General features: G+C 38.9%; 1 protein-coding gene and 1 long non-coding RNA gene across 3 annotated transcripts in view; one reads left to right on the top strand and one right to left on the bottom strand.

The window, feature by feature from the left end:
- Positions 1 to 1,134: 1,134 nt before the first annotated feature.
- Positions 1,135 to 17,500, top strand: part of inpp4aa (inositol polyphosphate-4-phosphatase type I Aa) — a 37,100-nt gene continuing 20,734 nt past the window's right edge. The window contains exons 1-9 of one of the 2 annotated variants that reach the window (XM_062069789.1): positions 1,135 to 1,229; positions 10,442 to 10,679; positions 10,773 to 10,817; positions 12,727 to 12,845; positions 12,920 to 13,036; positions 13,101 to 13,180; positions 13,236 to 13,353; positions 13,465 to 13,555; positions 13,625 to 13,772. In XM_062069789.1, coding sequence (XP_061925773.1) covers positions 10,550 to 10,679; positions 10,773 to 10,817; positions 12,727 to 12,845; positions 12,920 to 13,036; positions 13,101 to 13,180; positions 13,236 to 13,353; positions 13,465 to 13,555; positions 13,625 to 13,772 — 848 coding nt within the window. In that variant the 5' untranslated portion in view covers positions 1,135 to 1,229; positions 10,442 to 10,549. Of the gene's footprint in view, positions 1,230 to 1,597; positions 1,639 to 10,441; positions 10,680 to 10,772; positions 10,818 to 12,726; positions 12,846 to 12,919; positions 13,037 to 13,100; positions 13,181 to 13,235; positions 13,354 to 13,464; positions 13,556 to 13,624; positions 13,773 to 17,500 lie in introns of those variants that run through there. The other variant, XM_062069788.1, reaches the window with a different exon arrangement.
- Positions 4,177 to 17,500, bottom strand: part of LOC133664843 (uncharacterized) — a 33,551-nt gene continuing 20,227 nt past the window's right edge. The window contains exons 5-6 of the long non-coding RNA XR_009828647.1: positions 13,654 to 13,752; positions 4,177 to 10,526 (exon numbers count right to left, since the gene is read on the bottom strand). This is a non-coding gene — a long non-coding RNA (uncharacterized LOC133664843). The remainder of the gene's footprint in view (positions 10,527 to 13,653; positions 13,753 to 17,500) is intronic.

The raw sequence follows: 17,500 nt of genomic DNA, 5'->3' as shown, positions 1-17,500 counted from the left end.
TAATTGAGGCAAAAGGAGCTCCAACCAAGTATTGAGTATTGTACATGCTCATATTTTTCATTTTCATACTTTTCAGTTGGCCAACATTTCTAAAAATCCCTTTTTTGTATTAGCCTTAAGTAATATTCTAATTTTGTGACACACGGAATTTTGGATTTTCATTTGTTGCCACTTCAAATCATCAAAATTAAATGAAATAAACATTTGAATGCATCAGTCTGTGTGCAATGAATAAATATAATGTACAAGTTACACCTTTTGAATGCAATTACTGAAATAAATCAAGTTTTTCAAAATATTCTAATTTACTGGCTTTTACCTGTATATATATATATATATATATATATATATATATATATATATATATATATATATATATATATATATATATATATATATATATATATATATATATATATATATATATATATATATATATATATATATATATATATATATATATAATGTATAATTAAGTCTTTGTTACTTAGAATATGTTCCCCATGCTATAGTGTTACCAAAAACATATAACTTTGTCTTGAATTTGAAGAAAAAAAAACTTTTTATTTTTCACTGAAGAAGGGTTCGGTGAATGCGCATATGAAACTGGTGGGGTTCAGTACCTCCAACAAGGTTAAGAACCACTGCTCTAAGGTGTATGACTGGGGAATAAGAGTAAACATTGTAACATCACAAGAAAAAGTTAGCAAGATGACATTAATAAACTTTATTTTTTACACATTTGTTTTACATACATACAATTATTATTAATATTATGTTTTTCTCAAAATTCTGAAACACGACAAAGCTCTGATATTTGTGTATATTGTAAAATTGTTTAGGTATTGTTGACCTTTTTTTTGCAGTAAGGCTTTGAAAACACACACACACACATTTATTTTAAATTTTAAAATAGTCTATAACAAAAACCTAACACCCAGTTTAGTCTGTAAAAACAAGATTCTGCCCTCCAGTGGCAAACTTTATATATGTCACAGCTACGTTTTACGACGGTTAGAATAATAATGATGATAATAACTACAGTATAATTTAATTTGGATCATTTATTTCCATTTGCTAAAATCTTTATGGCCTTTGTCGCCCTCTGGTGGATATTTGGTGTCAGTGCAGCGTGTCAGAGCGAGTCTGGGCGAGTCTCCTGCAGACGTCGAGCAGGATGAGAGCAGAACCAGGAGGACAAGACGCCTTCTTCATGCTTCCACCAAAAGGTTTGGTCTTCTTATTTCCACGTTTCACCTTCTAAATGTAGCATGCTTCGGGCGATGACGTCACGCACACAACAGGAAGAGTTTATTATTAACAATAATGTCGATGTGTGTGTTTTGTTGTCATCTGGTACCCACCTTTCCATGATTTTTAAACGCATCACCAGCATCATCACACACCATGACGCAAATGTCTATTACATTGCAGTGATGTGTGTTGGCATCATGCAACAACTATGTTGTTTTAATGGCAGCATCAGCGAGCGGTGAACTGACAGGATGACAGCATGTTTCTGCGGGATTAAAGCGCGGGCCATTGCTTGTGGATTATGAGGAGGAAAGAGATGTTTTTATTGTCGCCACTGCACGTTTACAACCGGATGTGACGCATTTGAGGCCTTCAGCATGTGCAGTAAGGGGTTTGACATCCATCCATCCATTTTTCTACCGCTTGTCCCTTTCGGGGGCGCGGGCATGACATGTTTAAATATGTATCTCTGATAACATTTGAACAATTTGATTATTGGCTTAGAGGTGTGTAGCTTTTTTCAAGGCCAAGAGATGGTGAAGGAGAAGGATACAGTTTAGTATACCACACCAGTGATAAATTACCATTAAGTCTACTCGAAAGTTATTTTGTTTACTGCGATAAATATATTCCTCAATTCCTATTATGTGTAATAATTTTTGTAATACTGTATTACATATTAAATACGTTTGAAGTAGAGATGTCCGATATTATCGGCCGATAAATGCTTTAAAATGTATTTATCGGAAATTATCGGTATTGTTTTTTTTATTATCTGTATTTTTTAAATTTATTTTTAATTTTTTAAATCAACATAAAAAACACAAGATACACTTACAATTAGTGCACCAAAAACCTCCCTCCCCCATTCACACAAAAGGGTTGTTTCTTTCTGTTATTAATATTCTGGTTTCTACATTGTATATCAATATATATCAATACAGTTTGCAAGGGATACAGTCCGTAAGCACACATGATTGTGCATGCTGCTGGTCCACTAATAGTACTAACCTTTAACAGTTAATTTTACTCATTTTCATTAATTACTAGTCTCTATGTAACTGTTTTTATATTGTTTTACTTTATTTTTTATTCAAGAAAATGTTTTTAATTTATTTATCTTATTTTTATTTTTTTTAAAGGACCTTATCTTCACCCTACCTGGTTGTCCAAATTAGGCATAATAATGTGTTAATTCCACAACTGTATATATCGGTATCGGTTGATATCGGTATCGGTAATTAAGAGTTGGACAATATCGGAATATCGGATATTGGCAAAAAAGAGCCATTATTAGACATCCCTAGTTTGAAGCAATTTTTAGTACATTTTTTTTTTAAATGTACTAAATATTTTTAGAATATTTCAAAAAACATTTTTAAATATTTTACAACATTTATACACACATATTGGAAATATATTTGGTATTGATAATTGTACAAAGTTCATAGTGTGTAATTGTTTTGCTGCTTTATTTTAATTTCACTAGAAAATTGTTTTTTCTTTTGTTCAACTCATTTAATGTATATACAACAATTTGTAAAATCCTTAATTATACCTATAAATTAACATTTTCGTTGGTAATTATTTTTGAAATAATGTTAAACCAATTTTATTAAGATACACTATTATTGAAAAATATTACTCTAAAAATAAGATTATAAAATGTTGTCAAATTATTTGGGGTCTCGCCAGTTAACATTTTTTTATTAAGTATATATGTTTCAATGATTAGTTTTGAAAATATTTCTCTAAAAATATTTTTTCACAAATAAAATATTTTGTGTAGATATTGAATACACTTGTTTGAACAAAATACTTAATAAACCTCACATTTGATGATTTTATGTTTTTTATTGCAAAGCACCAATTTAAGAAAAGCATTATATAATTAGTATTTTAACCCCTGAAGGGACAGTAAAGTAGGTTACATCTGTATATGACAAAGTTGCAGCATCAGGACCAGAAAACACGACTGTTTGATGGTGAGGCTGTGCGACGTGCCCTGCTATAGGAATGGACTGCTTTTTCACATCCTCTTCCTCCTCCTCTTCCAATGTGACAAAAAAGCATTTAATGGCTGCAGGGTGGGCGGGGTCAGCTTCCTTGAATCCGAGCTTGTGTCCATCCATAGATGATTGCGATGGAACATTTTCATTTCAAAGGCTGGAGTTTTGCTGAAGAAATAAAGGAGGCCCGGCTGGTTCTGACAGCATCATCAGGGCTCCAGCTGTGAGCTTCCTGGCAGAGATGCAGTGACGTCTAACTGAAAACGATATGCTAATATGCCTCACAAAAGACGTAAATTAATCACAGCAGAATTAGCTTATCCTGTTAGGGTTAGCTAACAGGTTTTCATGCTGCCCTCAGTCTCCTCTTGGATAATGGCCTCCCTGTAGGAGACCCTACTACATTTTTTGTTAGCGTATCCCCTTCTTTCCTGATGGATGCGTTCAGTGTAGCCTGGTTTTTGCAGCTTCTCACACTGAACTGGAGTTCAGAGGTCAGAACAAAGGAAGTGGTTATAGGGAGCGTAACTTTACTTGCAGTGATGGGCAAGCTACTTGGAAAATATAGTAAGATAAGCTACAACTTAATCTCGATTAAATGTGGCTAAGCTACAGGGGAAGTTATCCCCAGATAATAGTAGCAAGCTACACTACAAGCTCCATGGCAAAAGTAGCTTGCTTCCTCAAAGCTATGCAACACACACACACAAATACCCTATATACATATACACACATATATACATATACACACATATATATATATATATATACACACATATACATATATTTATATATGTATATATATAGTCGTGGTCAAAAGTTTACATACACTTGTAAAGAACATAATGTCATGGCTGTCTTGAGTTTCCAATAATTTCTACAACTCTTATTTTTTTGTGATAGAGTGATTGGAGCACATACTTGTTGGTCACAAAAAACATTCATGAAGTTTGGTTATTTTATGAATTTATTATGAGTCTACTGAAAATGTGACCAAATCTGCTGGGTCAAAAGTATACATACAGCAATGTTAATATTTGGTCACATGTCCCTTGGCAAGTTTCACTGCAGTAAGGCGCTTTTGGTAGCCATCCACAAGCTTCTGGCAAGCTTCTGCTTGAATTTTCGACCACTCCTCTTGACAAAATTGGTGCCGTTCAGCTAAATTTGTTGGCTTTCTGAAATGGACATGTTTCTTCAGCATTGTCCACATGTTCTCAATGGGGTTTAAGTCAGGACTCTGGGAAGGCCATTCTAAAACCTTAATTCTAGCCTGATTTAGCCATTCCTTTACCACTTTTGACGTGTGTTTGGGGTCATTGTCCTGTTGGAACACCCAACTGCACCCGAGACCCAACGTGCGGGCTGATGATTTTAGGTTGTCCTGAAGAATTTGGAGGTAATCCTCCTTTTTCATTGTCCCATTTACTCTCTGTAAAGCACCAGTTCCATTGGCAGCAAAACAGGCCCAGAGCATAATACTACCACCACCATGCTTGGCGGTAGGCATAGTGTTCCTCGGATTAAAGGCCTCACTTTTTCTCCTCCAAACATGGCTGGGTATTGTGGCCAAACAGCTAAAATGTTGTTTCATCTGACATCACATGGACAAAGATAAGACCTTCTGGAGGAAAGTTATGTGGTCAGATGAAACCCAGTATGACATGTATTATGCTACAGACTCAATTTAACAGCATTTATATCTATGGACCCACATGTAAAATATCAATGTTAATGTAACTGAGTGTACAAACGGACCCAATAGGGGTCCATTACTATCAACCATATGTCATTTAGCTGGGGACATCCTACAACTACCTCTAGGGGTATCAGCACCCCACTATAAGTATTTGTTTTAGTTTGCCTTTTCTTTAGCCCACACCTATTATGCTATTCATTTTCTCTGCCTACAGTAAATAAAAACAGCATCTATCTATATTTTGACAAAAAAACAAAACAAAGACATGTGAGCTGTTTGGGTACAGTTGGTAATGGTTATGTGCAGTAAATCTTTACATGACATCAAGTCACTTTAATCTGTGTTCTTAAATTTGTGTTGGACGTCTTCGATGAACAGAGCAGTTATGGTTTTGGTTTACAGAGTAATGTATTGGGCATTGTTTACGTTAAACGCATACAATTGTCTAAATATATGGCTAAGGACACGCTATATTGTGGGTTTCCTGCACCTCATCTTCATCACTAAAGGAAAAATATAATCTGCATGAGCGAATCTCATTTAAGTATGTTTCTTTTTTTGAGTCAGCTTGAAGCGTCCCTCTGTCTCCGACTCCCTCGTAGTCATGTGACATGAGTGCGGTCTGTTATGATTTTGCTTCCTGGTTTCAATAACCCGCCTTGTCTTGCCTCTGATCGGCCAGTCTGTAATGTTTCGCCCTAACCTTAGCCAATTTTGACTCATCATACGAACTCCAACCAATCATCATGGATTTTCCCCGTATGTAGAAATGTTCTCATTCATCAGGTCATTGTATTTTCTCATTTTTTGGCCTGAATTGGCACTTTTCGTATTTTCTGTCTTTGTAGCTTGTAGCTTTGATGTAAGATACCTCGCTCCATGGGACTAAAAATAGCTAAGTTTCAGGAAAAGTTACCCGTTCAAAAAGTATGGAAGCTACCGCCAAGCTACTGGGAAATGTAGTTGAGCTATGTAGCTTAGCTCCATGTAGTTTGTTACTGCCCGTCACTGTTTACCTGTAATGTTGTGACTTAATGAGCTCAAAGATGAAGAAGCTCGCCACACGCAGAGAATGATGATGAAGACGCTTGTCAAACACATGTAGCCATGACGATGATCTGGGGCCACCTGAGTCGTCGCACCAAACCCACAGAGCTTCCCACGGCGCCCTTCAGTCACACACACACACACTGAGTCTAATGTGGCGTAGCGGCCATGATGTATTTGTCATCTGTGACTGCGCAGAGAGAAGCAGCAGGATGCCTTATTGTGGTTGTTGGTCGGTGACGTCAAAACAGACTCACGTGTAAAAATAGAGCGCCGTGGCGGTGCTCCTTAACACATGAATACACAGCTCTTACTTTTTTGTTCGTGCGACGTCACATGATCTGCACTGTCCCTCATGAAATTCTGATCTGGAGACAAAAATAAAATTCAATCAAACTGAAGAAACGTGTTGTAAAACGGAATAAAAAATAATAAAAAGAAAAAATCTACCTGTTTTTATCAATATCAATTATTTACAAACATTTGGATTAAGGTTGTTGGTATAGTAATACTAATACCGCGATATTAATGAATCATTTTCGGTACTATACCGCCTCTAAAAAGTACCGTTTTAAAAAAAATTCAGTAATTTAATTTATTTAATTATATTTTTTTAAATTTATATTAGGTTTATAAATTTAGGAACACATGAGGGCTTTGAATATGACCAATGTATGATCCTGTAACTACTTGGTATCGGATTGATACCCAAATGTGTGGTATCATCCAAAACCAATGTAAAGTATCAAACAACAGAAGAATAAGTGATTATTACATTTTAACAGAAGTGTAAATAAAACATGTTTAAAAGAGAAAGTAAGAAGATATTAAAAGTAAATGAACAAGTATATTAACAATTAATTTTCTACCACTTGTCCTTAATAATTTTGACAAAATAATAGAATGAAAAATGACACAATAAGTTACTGCATATGTCAGCAGCTAAATTAGGAGACTTTGTTTGCCTACTTACTAATAAAAGACAAGTTGTCTTGTATGTTCAATATTTTATTTAAGGACAAACTTGCAATAAGAAACATATGTTTAATGTCCTCGAAGATTTTTTGTTAAAATAAAGCCAATAATGCAATTTTTGTGGTCCCATTCATTTAGAAAAGTACCGAAATAATTTTGGTATCGGGACAACACTAATTTGTATTTGTCAAATAGTGCTGCAACTAATGATTATTTTGATAGTCAATTAGTCATCGGTTATCTTAACAATTAGTCAGATAATAAAGCGTACTCATATTTAATGGTTCTAATTTTCCATCAACTTCTAAATGCAGCTTGTTGTTTTAGGCATGTGCTTACAACAAAGATGTCTAATTCATTCATAAATATGTATTTTTACTAGAGATGTCCGATAATATCGGCAGTCCGATATTATCGGCCGATAAATGGTTTAAAATGTAATAACGGAAATTATCGGTTTCAAAAAGTAAAATTTATGAAATTGTACTTTGTACTTCTCCCTACGTCCGTGGTACACGGACGTAGGGAGAAGTACAGAGCACCAATAAACCTTAAAGGCGCTGCCTTTGCGTGCCGGCCCAATCACATAATATGTACGGCTTTTCACACACACACAAGTGAATGCAAGCATACTTGGTCAACAGCCATACAGGTCACACTGAGGATGGCCGTATAAACAACTTTAACATTGTTACAAATATGCGCCACACTGTGAACCCACACCAAACAAGAATGACAAACACATTTCGGGAGAACATCCGCACCGTAACACAACATAAACACAACAGTACAAATACCCAGAACCCCTTGCAGCACTAATTCTTCCGGGACGCTACAACATACACCATCTGCTAACACTCGTTCAGAGGCTGAGACCACATCCTCCCTCCAGATGTTCGACATTGTGTCTCCATTTTAAATGTTCGCGTATCACAGATATGTACTACCAAAAAAACAATGTCCGCTTTGCAAAATGAGCGAGGTAGTAATGTTTTGAACAAGAATAGGAGGAAATGTTCTCACACTTTACAGTATATGTTATCACTGGCGGTGTTTTTGCGCGTGGCGGTGCGGACTCACTTCCAGCCGGAAAAACACGAGTGGTGACGTCACGGCTATCGTCTGCAAATATAATTGGTGGCGACAAATGTTATTGTCGACAATAACATTTGTCGACTAATCGTTGCAGCCCTTATGTCAAATGTTAATTAATTATTGTCACACTGTTTTTTTTTACAGTGCAAAATGTAACTCGTATTTATTTGTAATAATTATTAATCTTTTGATTATTTTCAGGGTTTTTTTTAATTACATGTTGAGAAATACACTTGATTTAAGAAGGTGAACTGGTAGTATTTACTGTATGTTGAAATATTGTATGTTGATTGTCTGAACAAAGGTTCTTGGTGGTATGCATTTTGTTGTATTAGGTTTGTTTTATTCATAATAGAATTAAAAATAAGTGACTGATATATTTTTATTTGAAAATGTATTACATTTTATCTTATTTTATGTATAATACTTGTGATTTTAGTTGTATATTTGTGTAACATTTTATTTGTTTTTGTATTATATTGTTTTAATTTACATTACATTAGCTATTATTACTATACATTTTTTATTCGTTTGTTTTCCTTTTTTGTTCAATAAATATTTTAGATTTGTATTTATTTTATTTAAATATATTTCTTCTTTTCCCCCAATGCATGTTTTTGTCTTTAGCTTTGAGGGTTGCTTTAACATTGACTAGTACTAGTTTAATACCAATAATGAAATACAATCAAGCTACTTTTAACATTCCTGATGCCTCCATGATGTTTTTAGGATGTGTGGTGTCCCCCAGGGATCCATTCTAGGCCCCATCCTGTTTTCCTTGTACATTCTCCCTCTTGGAGAGATTTTTAAGAAACATGGAGTGTCTTATCACTTTTATGCAGATGACTGCCAAATGTATATGCCAATTTCAAAAGGCCACGGCCCCCTGACACCCTTCTCAACTGTCTATGTGACGTCAAGGCTTGGTTAGCCCAGAATTTTTTAATAATGAATGAGGGAAAAACGGAAATTTCAGTTTTTGGTCCGGCCCTCACTGACTTGGGACCATTGCAAAATTATGTGCGTCCCAAAGTCACCAGCCTTGGCGTCACTATAGACAGCGATTTTAAATTTGACAAACAAGTCAATGGCGTTTTAAAATCGTGTTTTTATCATCTTCGTCTTTTAGCAAAGGTAAAACCATTTTTATCATTTTAACCTTTTTGAACAAGTCGTGCATGCTTTTATTTCAAGTCGCCTGGACTTCTGCAATGCACTTTATGCTGGCATTAGCCAAAAAGCTCTCTCCCGGTTGCAGTTAGTCCAGAACGCGGCAGCACGACTTTTAACAGGGGCCAGGAAACGCCAGCATATAACCCCAATTCTTCGGAGTTTGCACTGGCTCCCTGTTCATTTTAGAATTGATTTTAAATCCTTGCTGTTTCTTTTTAAAGCTTTACATGGACTGGCACCTCAGTATATCTCAGACCTCATCCAAATTTACACTCCTGCGCTCTGAGGTCCGAGAGCCAGCTCCAGCTCGTGGCGCCCAGGACGAGACTTAAAACCAGGGGAGACAGGGCCTTCTCTGTGGTCGGCCCTAAACTCTGGAACACTCTGCCCCTCCATGTTCAAACTGCTTCCACAGTGGAGTGTTTTAAGTCTCGTCTTAAAACCCCCTTTATTCTTTGGCTTTTAACACTACGTGAGTTGTGTGGTCTTCTGTCCTCTGTTGTCCTGTGTGGTTAGGGTTAGGGTTAGGGTTATACATTTTGATGTCTATTTTACTGTTTTAATTGGTTTTACCTTTTAAAATCGTTTTTAATCATATTTATTTTTTATATTGTCTCTGTATTGGTTTTCTATTCATTTATTCTTTGTTTTTATTCAGTCATTGGTGTAGCATAATATTGTTTTTAATATTGTTTTTAATATCGTTTTTAATATTGTTTTTAACATGGCTGTGCAGCACTTTGGAAACGTTCTTGTTGTGTAAATGTGCTATATAAATGAAGTGGATTGGATTGGATTGTACAATCATTATAATGCACAATAAGTGTAAACATTTTTGGTAAGTATTTGGACACTTTTCTTAATTACAAAATTATGGTTTGTTTAAATAATTTTGCCCAAGAAATGCTAGTAGTACTTTCTAGGGTTCCATCCCAGTAAAAAGCTATTGCAATACTTCCTGTACAAGACTAATTAAAAGTGTGTGTGAAAGCAGGAGAAGCTAGCAGCTAGCAGGTGTATATTTAGACGTTTCTCACTGTCTGCATTAGCGCGTTGACAGAGACGCTAATTGTACCAGTGTAAATGCAGCCAGATGTGAGAGGGGATGACGTCAGCATCATCTGCCTTCTTGGCTGTGTCATCTGTTCCCATGGCGATATCGGACTAATACCTGTTTTCCTCCTTTTAGTGACTCATGCGTGACAGCTGAGATCGAGGCGCACAAGTATCACAAGGAGACTCGGGGTCCGGTTGAAGTCACTTCCACTTTGATTCTGCAAAGGAAAAAAAACACAGAATGCATCCTCAGCCTCGCCGTGACCCCTCCATGACCGGGAAAGAGCGCAGCCCCCGCCACAGGCCGTGGTCGGTCTACCGGGCCAACACGTTTGATCTCTCGGCGGAGATGATGGGCCTGGCACTGTCAGGTAACCTCGGTGACTGTAACCGTAGCAACCCCTTTCCTCTGCTGATGATGAAAGGGTATTTTAATGGAAATCCTTTTTCTATCTGGTCTACAGGAAACAGTCAGGATCCAGACGAGCCTGTGTTAGAGTTCAGTTTGGGTAAGTCTAACACAATACAACTTTAGACCCAGGGCCGTTGCACTGGGCACTCATATGGGACCTGGACTATAGGACCATTTGGTCCAACTTAAGACCAAATGATCTAGGTAACTGGGGACTTACGTAAAACTTACTTCAGAGGGCTTGAGACTTCCTTAAAATAAAGAATGAGTAACTTGAAAACGAACTTTAGTCTTGTACCAGAGAATTTGAGATGTTCTCAAACTTAAGACTAAGTGCCTAGAAAAGTAACTTGGTCTTGTACCCGCAAATTTGAGACTTGCCAAAAACTAAAAACTTAATCATTTGAAAACTTAATGTAGTCTTGTTACAGAGAATTTGAGACTTGCTCGAAACCTAAAGACTAAGTAACATGAGAATGTACTTTAGTCTTGTACCAGAAAATTTGAGATGTCCCCAAAACTTGAACTACAACCAGCTGGTTGTTACATGTGTATGAATGTTCTCATTCATCCAGGTCATTGTCATCTCAGGGCATTCAATCGATCGCAACTTGACTGTTTGGTTTGTCTTCGAAAGCGGTTCGCCTCTCATCCGAGTAGGCTTCATCAGTTCATGCTCATAGCCTTGGCATGGCACAGCATAGACGGGCATGGCACAGCATAGAAGGGCAAACTCTTCAGACCAAGACTCAGATTTTACCTGCACCTCAGGGAGAAACAGCACTCATTTGAGAACAAAAATGTACAGATTCTGGACAGGGAGGACGGATGGTACAAAAGAGGAGTGGGGGAAGCCATCTATGTCAAGGTTGAAACACCATCCCTGAACAGAGGAGGTGGTCTACGACACCACCACCACCACATCCCACATACAACACTGTCCTCTCAACCATGCCTAAAAGACTCTGCAATTTATCTTCCAATAAATAACAGGAGTTAGAAACATTCTGGTCACCAAAGGTGACCAGAATGCCATTTGTGCCATTTGTTTACAACTGAATGGAATGCTTACGTGGGGGATTCCAACTATTTTGGACTGGTAGCAGTCGATCCACAGCGATCATTCTGCCACACAATACCTCAATGGTAACGAGGGGAAATTACACTTCAACGACTGTCGTTGGCTTTAACAGTTAGGATTTCTCGTTTGCATCAAAACAGTTGTTTTTCTCACTACAATGGGGCGAAACCATCCTTGCCCAGGCAGACCATCCTGGTTTTGGAGTATAAATATTTGGGGTTTTAGCACCAGACACTAAACTATATCTGACCAATCTAAGTCTATTAGTGTGAACTGATGAACCCAAATCGTATGAGAGGTGAAACGTCTTCTAAGACAAACCAAACAGTCCAACAGCTGCTTGTTACTTGAACCTAGCGACTTTGCCTTGGAACAACCTTTAGTTTTGTATCTGAGAATTTAAATATCGATCTACACATGGACCAAAGGACTTGAGATCAAATGATTTGGTCCAGTGACACAATAAACACAGCAGTTGGGTTGAGCTCTAAACCTGGATCAGAACAAATTTTGACATACTACGGTGCTTGTGACCAGAGGACTTGGTACTAGCTCACAGCTTAGGCCAGGACAGATGGAACCTACTTAGGAGCTAGACCAAATGATTTGGCTCATTTTACTAAGAACTAGTTTTCACCTAGTGCAGAATAAATTGTCTTGTCTCTTTAAAGGACTCACTCACTAAGCTAAGTCCCTTTAGTATCAGATAATTTGAGATTTGATCTTGAAATGGACCAAATGTCTTATCACTGTTGATCAGGGACTCTTTCTAGCTCTGCATAATAACTCAGGACTTGCTGAATCCTTTGTCTTTTCCAATTCTCCTATCAGAACTTGGGATTTGGATCATGTATTTCTAATAACGTCTAAAATGTATGACAAAAAATCTTCAATTTTGTTGAGTTTGACTTCCCATTTCCTGCAGTCTGCAGTGAACTGGTCACGCCCACTGTGGACCGTAAGCCCAGCAGCTTTGTGGCTGTGAGCTGCACCACCCCCCCTCAGGCCTTCTGGACCAAACACTCTCAAACTGAAATCATAGAGGTATAATCCATCACAATCTTCTGTCTTCTATGAGAGAAAGAACCGTCTTAGACCTTCCTCCATGTTGCCTACAGGGCACCGGTAACCCCAACTTCTTGAGCAGCGTCGCCTTCTTCCAGGACTCTCTGATCACTCAGCAGACTCAGGTCAAGCTATCAGTCTACGATGTCAAGGATCGCTCCCAGGGGACTGTAAGTCACATCCGGAACTGCCGCGTTCTTAGTGAAATCCTTATTGTGTCTTTGTCCCAAACAGATGTACATGTTAGGCTCGGCCATGTTTTCCTTGAAGGAGCTGCTGCAGGACAAACATCACCGCCTGCATCTGACTCTCAGGTAGAGACCCTTCTTCAGAGGTGAATCATTTAATTTACTTCTTGTTTGACACCAGATCGGCCGAGAATGAGCGAGTGGGCAACATTACGGTGATCGCCTGGCAGATTGAGGAGAAACGCGAGCAGAGAGCTCCTGTTGCAAGACTACAACGAGGAGACACCATCAATGGAAGGGTGAGGACAAATTCAGAGTCAGAGTTTGTTGAGTTGGTATTCCCTAGTCCCTTTCCAGTTCTATATGAAGCAGTCAGAAGTAAACTAACGATGACCATGGTGGGGTTTCAGATGGTTCTTCCTGTGGATGAAAGTCTAACCGAGTCCAAAGGCATCAAGTCCAAGTCTTCGTCCTTGTGTAAAGATCCTCTACTTAAGGCTGGTGAGTTTCATGACCGAGTCCCTGGACTTCCTGCTGACTTCCTACTGAGTCACTCCATTCGTGTTTTAGTCTTTGGGGGCGTCATGTCGCAGACTTACCGTTTCCCCACCACGGACGGCAACCATCTTCGGGTCCTGGAGCAGATGGCGGAGAGTGTTCTCTCGCTGCACATCCCTCGACAGTTTGTCAAGCTGCTGCTGGAGGAAGATGCAGTCAGGTAAAGTTTGAAGCTAATCATGATGAAGGGGGTTTGGACGGTCACACTAATGTTATTGTGTGTTAGAACTAAATTCCTCAACCACCTAAAATAAACAAGCACCTTCTGTCCGAACATTTATCGGTTTTTGAAACATTGGACTTTTTTGCCAAGAAGCCCCAGTGAGAATCGCAGTTAAAGGCCTACTGAAACCCACTACTACCGACCACGCAGTCGGATAGTTTATACATCAATGATGAAATCTTAACATTGCAACACATGCCAATACGGCCGGGTTAACTTATAAAGTGCAATTTTAAATTTCCCGGGGAACTTCCGGTTGAAAACGTCTATGTATGATGACGTTTGCGAGTGACGTCAATGGTTGAAACGGAAGTATTCGGACACATTGTATCACAATACAAACAGCTCTGTTTTTATCTCAAAATTCCACAGTATTCTGGACATCTGTGGTGGTGAATCTTTTGCAATTTGTTTAATGAACAATGGAGACTGCAAAGAAGAAAGCTGTAGGTGGGATTGGTGTATTAGCGGCTGGCTGCAGCAACACAACCAGGAGGACTTTGACTTGGATAGCAGACGCGCTATCCGACGCTAGCCGCCGACCGCATCGATGATCGGGTGAAGTCCTTCGTCGCGCCGTCGATCGCTGGAACGCAGGTGAACACGGGTGTTGATGAGCAGATGAGGGCTGGCGTAGGTGGAGCGCTAATGTTTTTATCATAGCTCTGACGAGGTCCCTAAGCTAAGTTAGCTTCAATGGCGTCGTTAGCAACAGCATTGCTAGGCTACGACAGGCGGCACAGCATTAACCGTGTGGTTACAGGTCCAGTGTTTGGTTCGGTGTCTCCTGATAGTAGTATTGTTGATCTTCTGTCTATCCTTCCAGTCCGGGGCTTATTTCTTTTGTTTCTATCTGCATTTAAGCACTATGCTATCATGTTAGCTCCGTAGCTAAAGAGCTTCGCCGATGTATTGTCGTGGAGATAAAAGTCACTGTGAATGTCCATTTCGCGTTCTCGACTCTCATTTTCAAGAGGATATAGTATCCGAGGTGGTTTAAAATGCAAATCTGTGATCCACAATAGAAAAAGGAGAAAGTGTGGAATCCAATGAGCCCTTTTACCTAAGTTACGGTCAGAGCGAAAAAAGATACGTCCTGCACTGCACTCTAGTCCGTCACTCTCACGTTCCTCATCCACGAATCTTTCATCCTGGCTCAAATTAATGAGGTAATCGTCGCTTTCTCGGTCCGAATCGCTCTCGCTGCTGGTGTAAACAATGGGGAAATGTGAGGAGCCCTTCAACCTGCGACGTCACGCTACTTCCGGTACAGGCAAGGCTTTTTTTATCAGCGACCAAAAGTTGCAGACTTTATCGTCGATGTTCTCTACTAAATCCTTTCAGCAAAAATATGGCAATATCGCAAAATGATCAAGTATGACACATAGAATGGACCTGCTATCCCCGTTTAAATTTTAAAAAATCATTTCAGTAGGCCTTTAATACATACCGTACGTCTAGCTTGTGTGTGATTGTGTGCTGAGCTGTTGTGTAGCCGCAAGCTCCTAGTTGCCTACCATGGCTTCATCATACTTTCATTAATGAGGAACTCTACACAAGTAAACACGGTGCACAACTGCTTGTATAGATTATAGATGATGCAAGCGGATATAATCTGATACTTCTTTTGCTTTGCTGATATCGCACGGATAGCCAATAACAATATCGAATTGGAGCTATGGCTGTAGTCAACCTTCTGTTTAAGTTTTTTATTTACTTCCCAAGATGGCAGTAGCTGCATTTAAAGGCCTACTGAAACCTACTACTACCGACCACGCAGTCTGATAGTTTATATATCAATGATGAAATCTTAACATTGCAACACATGCCAATACGGCCGGGTTAACTTATAAAGTGACTTTTAAAACTTCCCGGGAAATATCCGGCTGAAACGTCGCGGTATGATGACGTATGCGCGTGACGAAGTCAGAGTAACGGAAGTTATGGTACCCGTAGAATCCTATACAAAAAGCTCTGTTTTCATTTCATAATTCCACAGTATTTTGGACATCTTTTGCAATTTGTTTAATGAACAATGAAGGCTGCAAAGAAGACAGTTGTAGGTGGGATCGGTGTATTAGCAGCGGACTACAGCAACAAAACCAGGAGGACTTTGTTGGAGCGCTAGCCGCGCTAGTCTCGCTAGCCGCGCTAGCCGCCGACCTCACCTTGACTTCCTACGTCTCCGGGCCGCCAAACGCATCGGGTGAAGTCCTTCGTCCTTCTGCCGATCGCTGGAACGCAGGTGAGCACGGGTGTTGATGAGGGCTGGCTGGCGTAGGTGGAGAGCTAATGTTTTTAGCATAGCTCTGTGAGGTCCCGTTGCTAAGTTGCTAAGTTAGCTTCAATGGCGTCGTTAGCACAGCATTGTTAACCTTCGCCACATGTCCACGGTTTAATAGTATTGTTGATTTTCTATCTATCCTTCCAGTCAGAGGTTTATTTTTTTGTTTCTATATGCAGTTAAAGCACGATGCTATCACGTTAGCTCGTAGCTAAAGCATTTCGCCGATGTATTGTCGTGGAGATAAAAGGCACTGAATGTCCATTTTGCGTTCTCGACTCTCATTTTCAAGAGGATATAGTATCCGAGGTGGTTTAACATACAAATCCGTGATCCACAATAAAAAAAGGAGAGTGTGGAATCCAATGAGCCAGCTTGTACCTAAGTTACGGTCAGAGCGAAAAAAGATACGTCCATCACTGTCTCTCAAGTCCTTCACTGTAACGTTCCTCATATACGAATCTTTCATCCTCGCTCAAATTAATGGGGTAATCATCACTTTCTCGGTCCGAATCTCTCTCGCTCCATTGTAAACAACGGGGAATTGTGAGGAATACTAGCTCCTGTGACGTCACGCTACTTCCGGTACAGGCAAGGCTTTTTTTTATCAGCGAGCAAAAGTTGCGAACTTTATCGTCGATTTTCTCTATTAAATCCTTTCAGCAAAAATATGGCAATATCGCGAAATGATAAAGTATGACACATAGAATGGATCTGCTATTCCCGTTTAAATTTAAAAAAATCATTTCAGTAGGCCTTTAAAGTAGTAACGAGTGGCTCAGCATCCAGAAAATGTGCCTTTGATTTATGTTTTTGTTATTTACCGTGTGAAGGTTTTGCCAAATACCAAAATAACTGCTGAGACAAAAGAAAATAAAACTAATACTGGCCTTAGTGGCCTAAGACTTTTGCACACTTTCCTCTTGTAATATTTTTTAATTTACTGTTGATAGCCATATTTTACTGAGCAGACAGGAGAGAGAAGTTAGTACTGTTTTTCCTTGCAAAACTATTGTACAGTAGGAAGGGAATTAATATGGCCCCATTCATCACAGTTTACCTGACACATAAAACGTGACAAATTGGGGGTCGCACTATGCACATTAGCCGCCAGAGGGCAGTAGAGTATTGAATATCTTAAAATGTGTTTTACGGTAATTCAAACTTTGACCACAGCGTCAGTTGCTATGTAGAACGTCACTTTCCTTAATTTTCAGCAGACTGCATTGCAAAATGATTAACCCCCCCTTCTTTCTCTCATGTGAGATCTACCTACTCATGGGACCATATGAATCCCTTCCCTACTGTGTACTAAGAAAAAAATGGTTCTATGTTTATTATCACACTTTTCCTCTTTGCCATGACTGGTTTATGAACAACA

The sequence above is a fragment of the Entelurus aequoreus genome, linkage group LG14 (assembly GCF_033978785.1).
Source record: "Entelurus aequoreus isolate RoL-2023_Sb linkage group LG14, RoL_Eaeq_v1.1, whole genome shotgun sequence".
NCBI lineage: Eukaryota > Metazoa > Chordata > Actinopteri > Syngnathiformes > Syngnathidae > Entelurus > Entelurus aequoreus.
The sequence above is the reverse complement of the archived record's forward strand: the minus strand, read 5'-3'. Positions and strand labels throughout refer to the sequence as shown.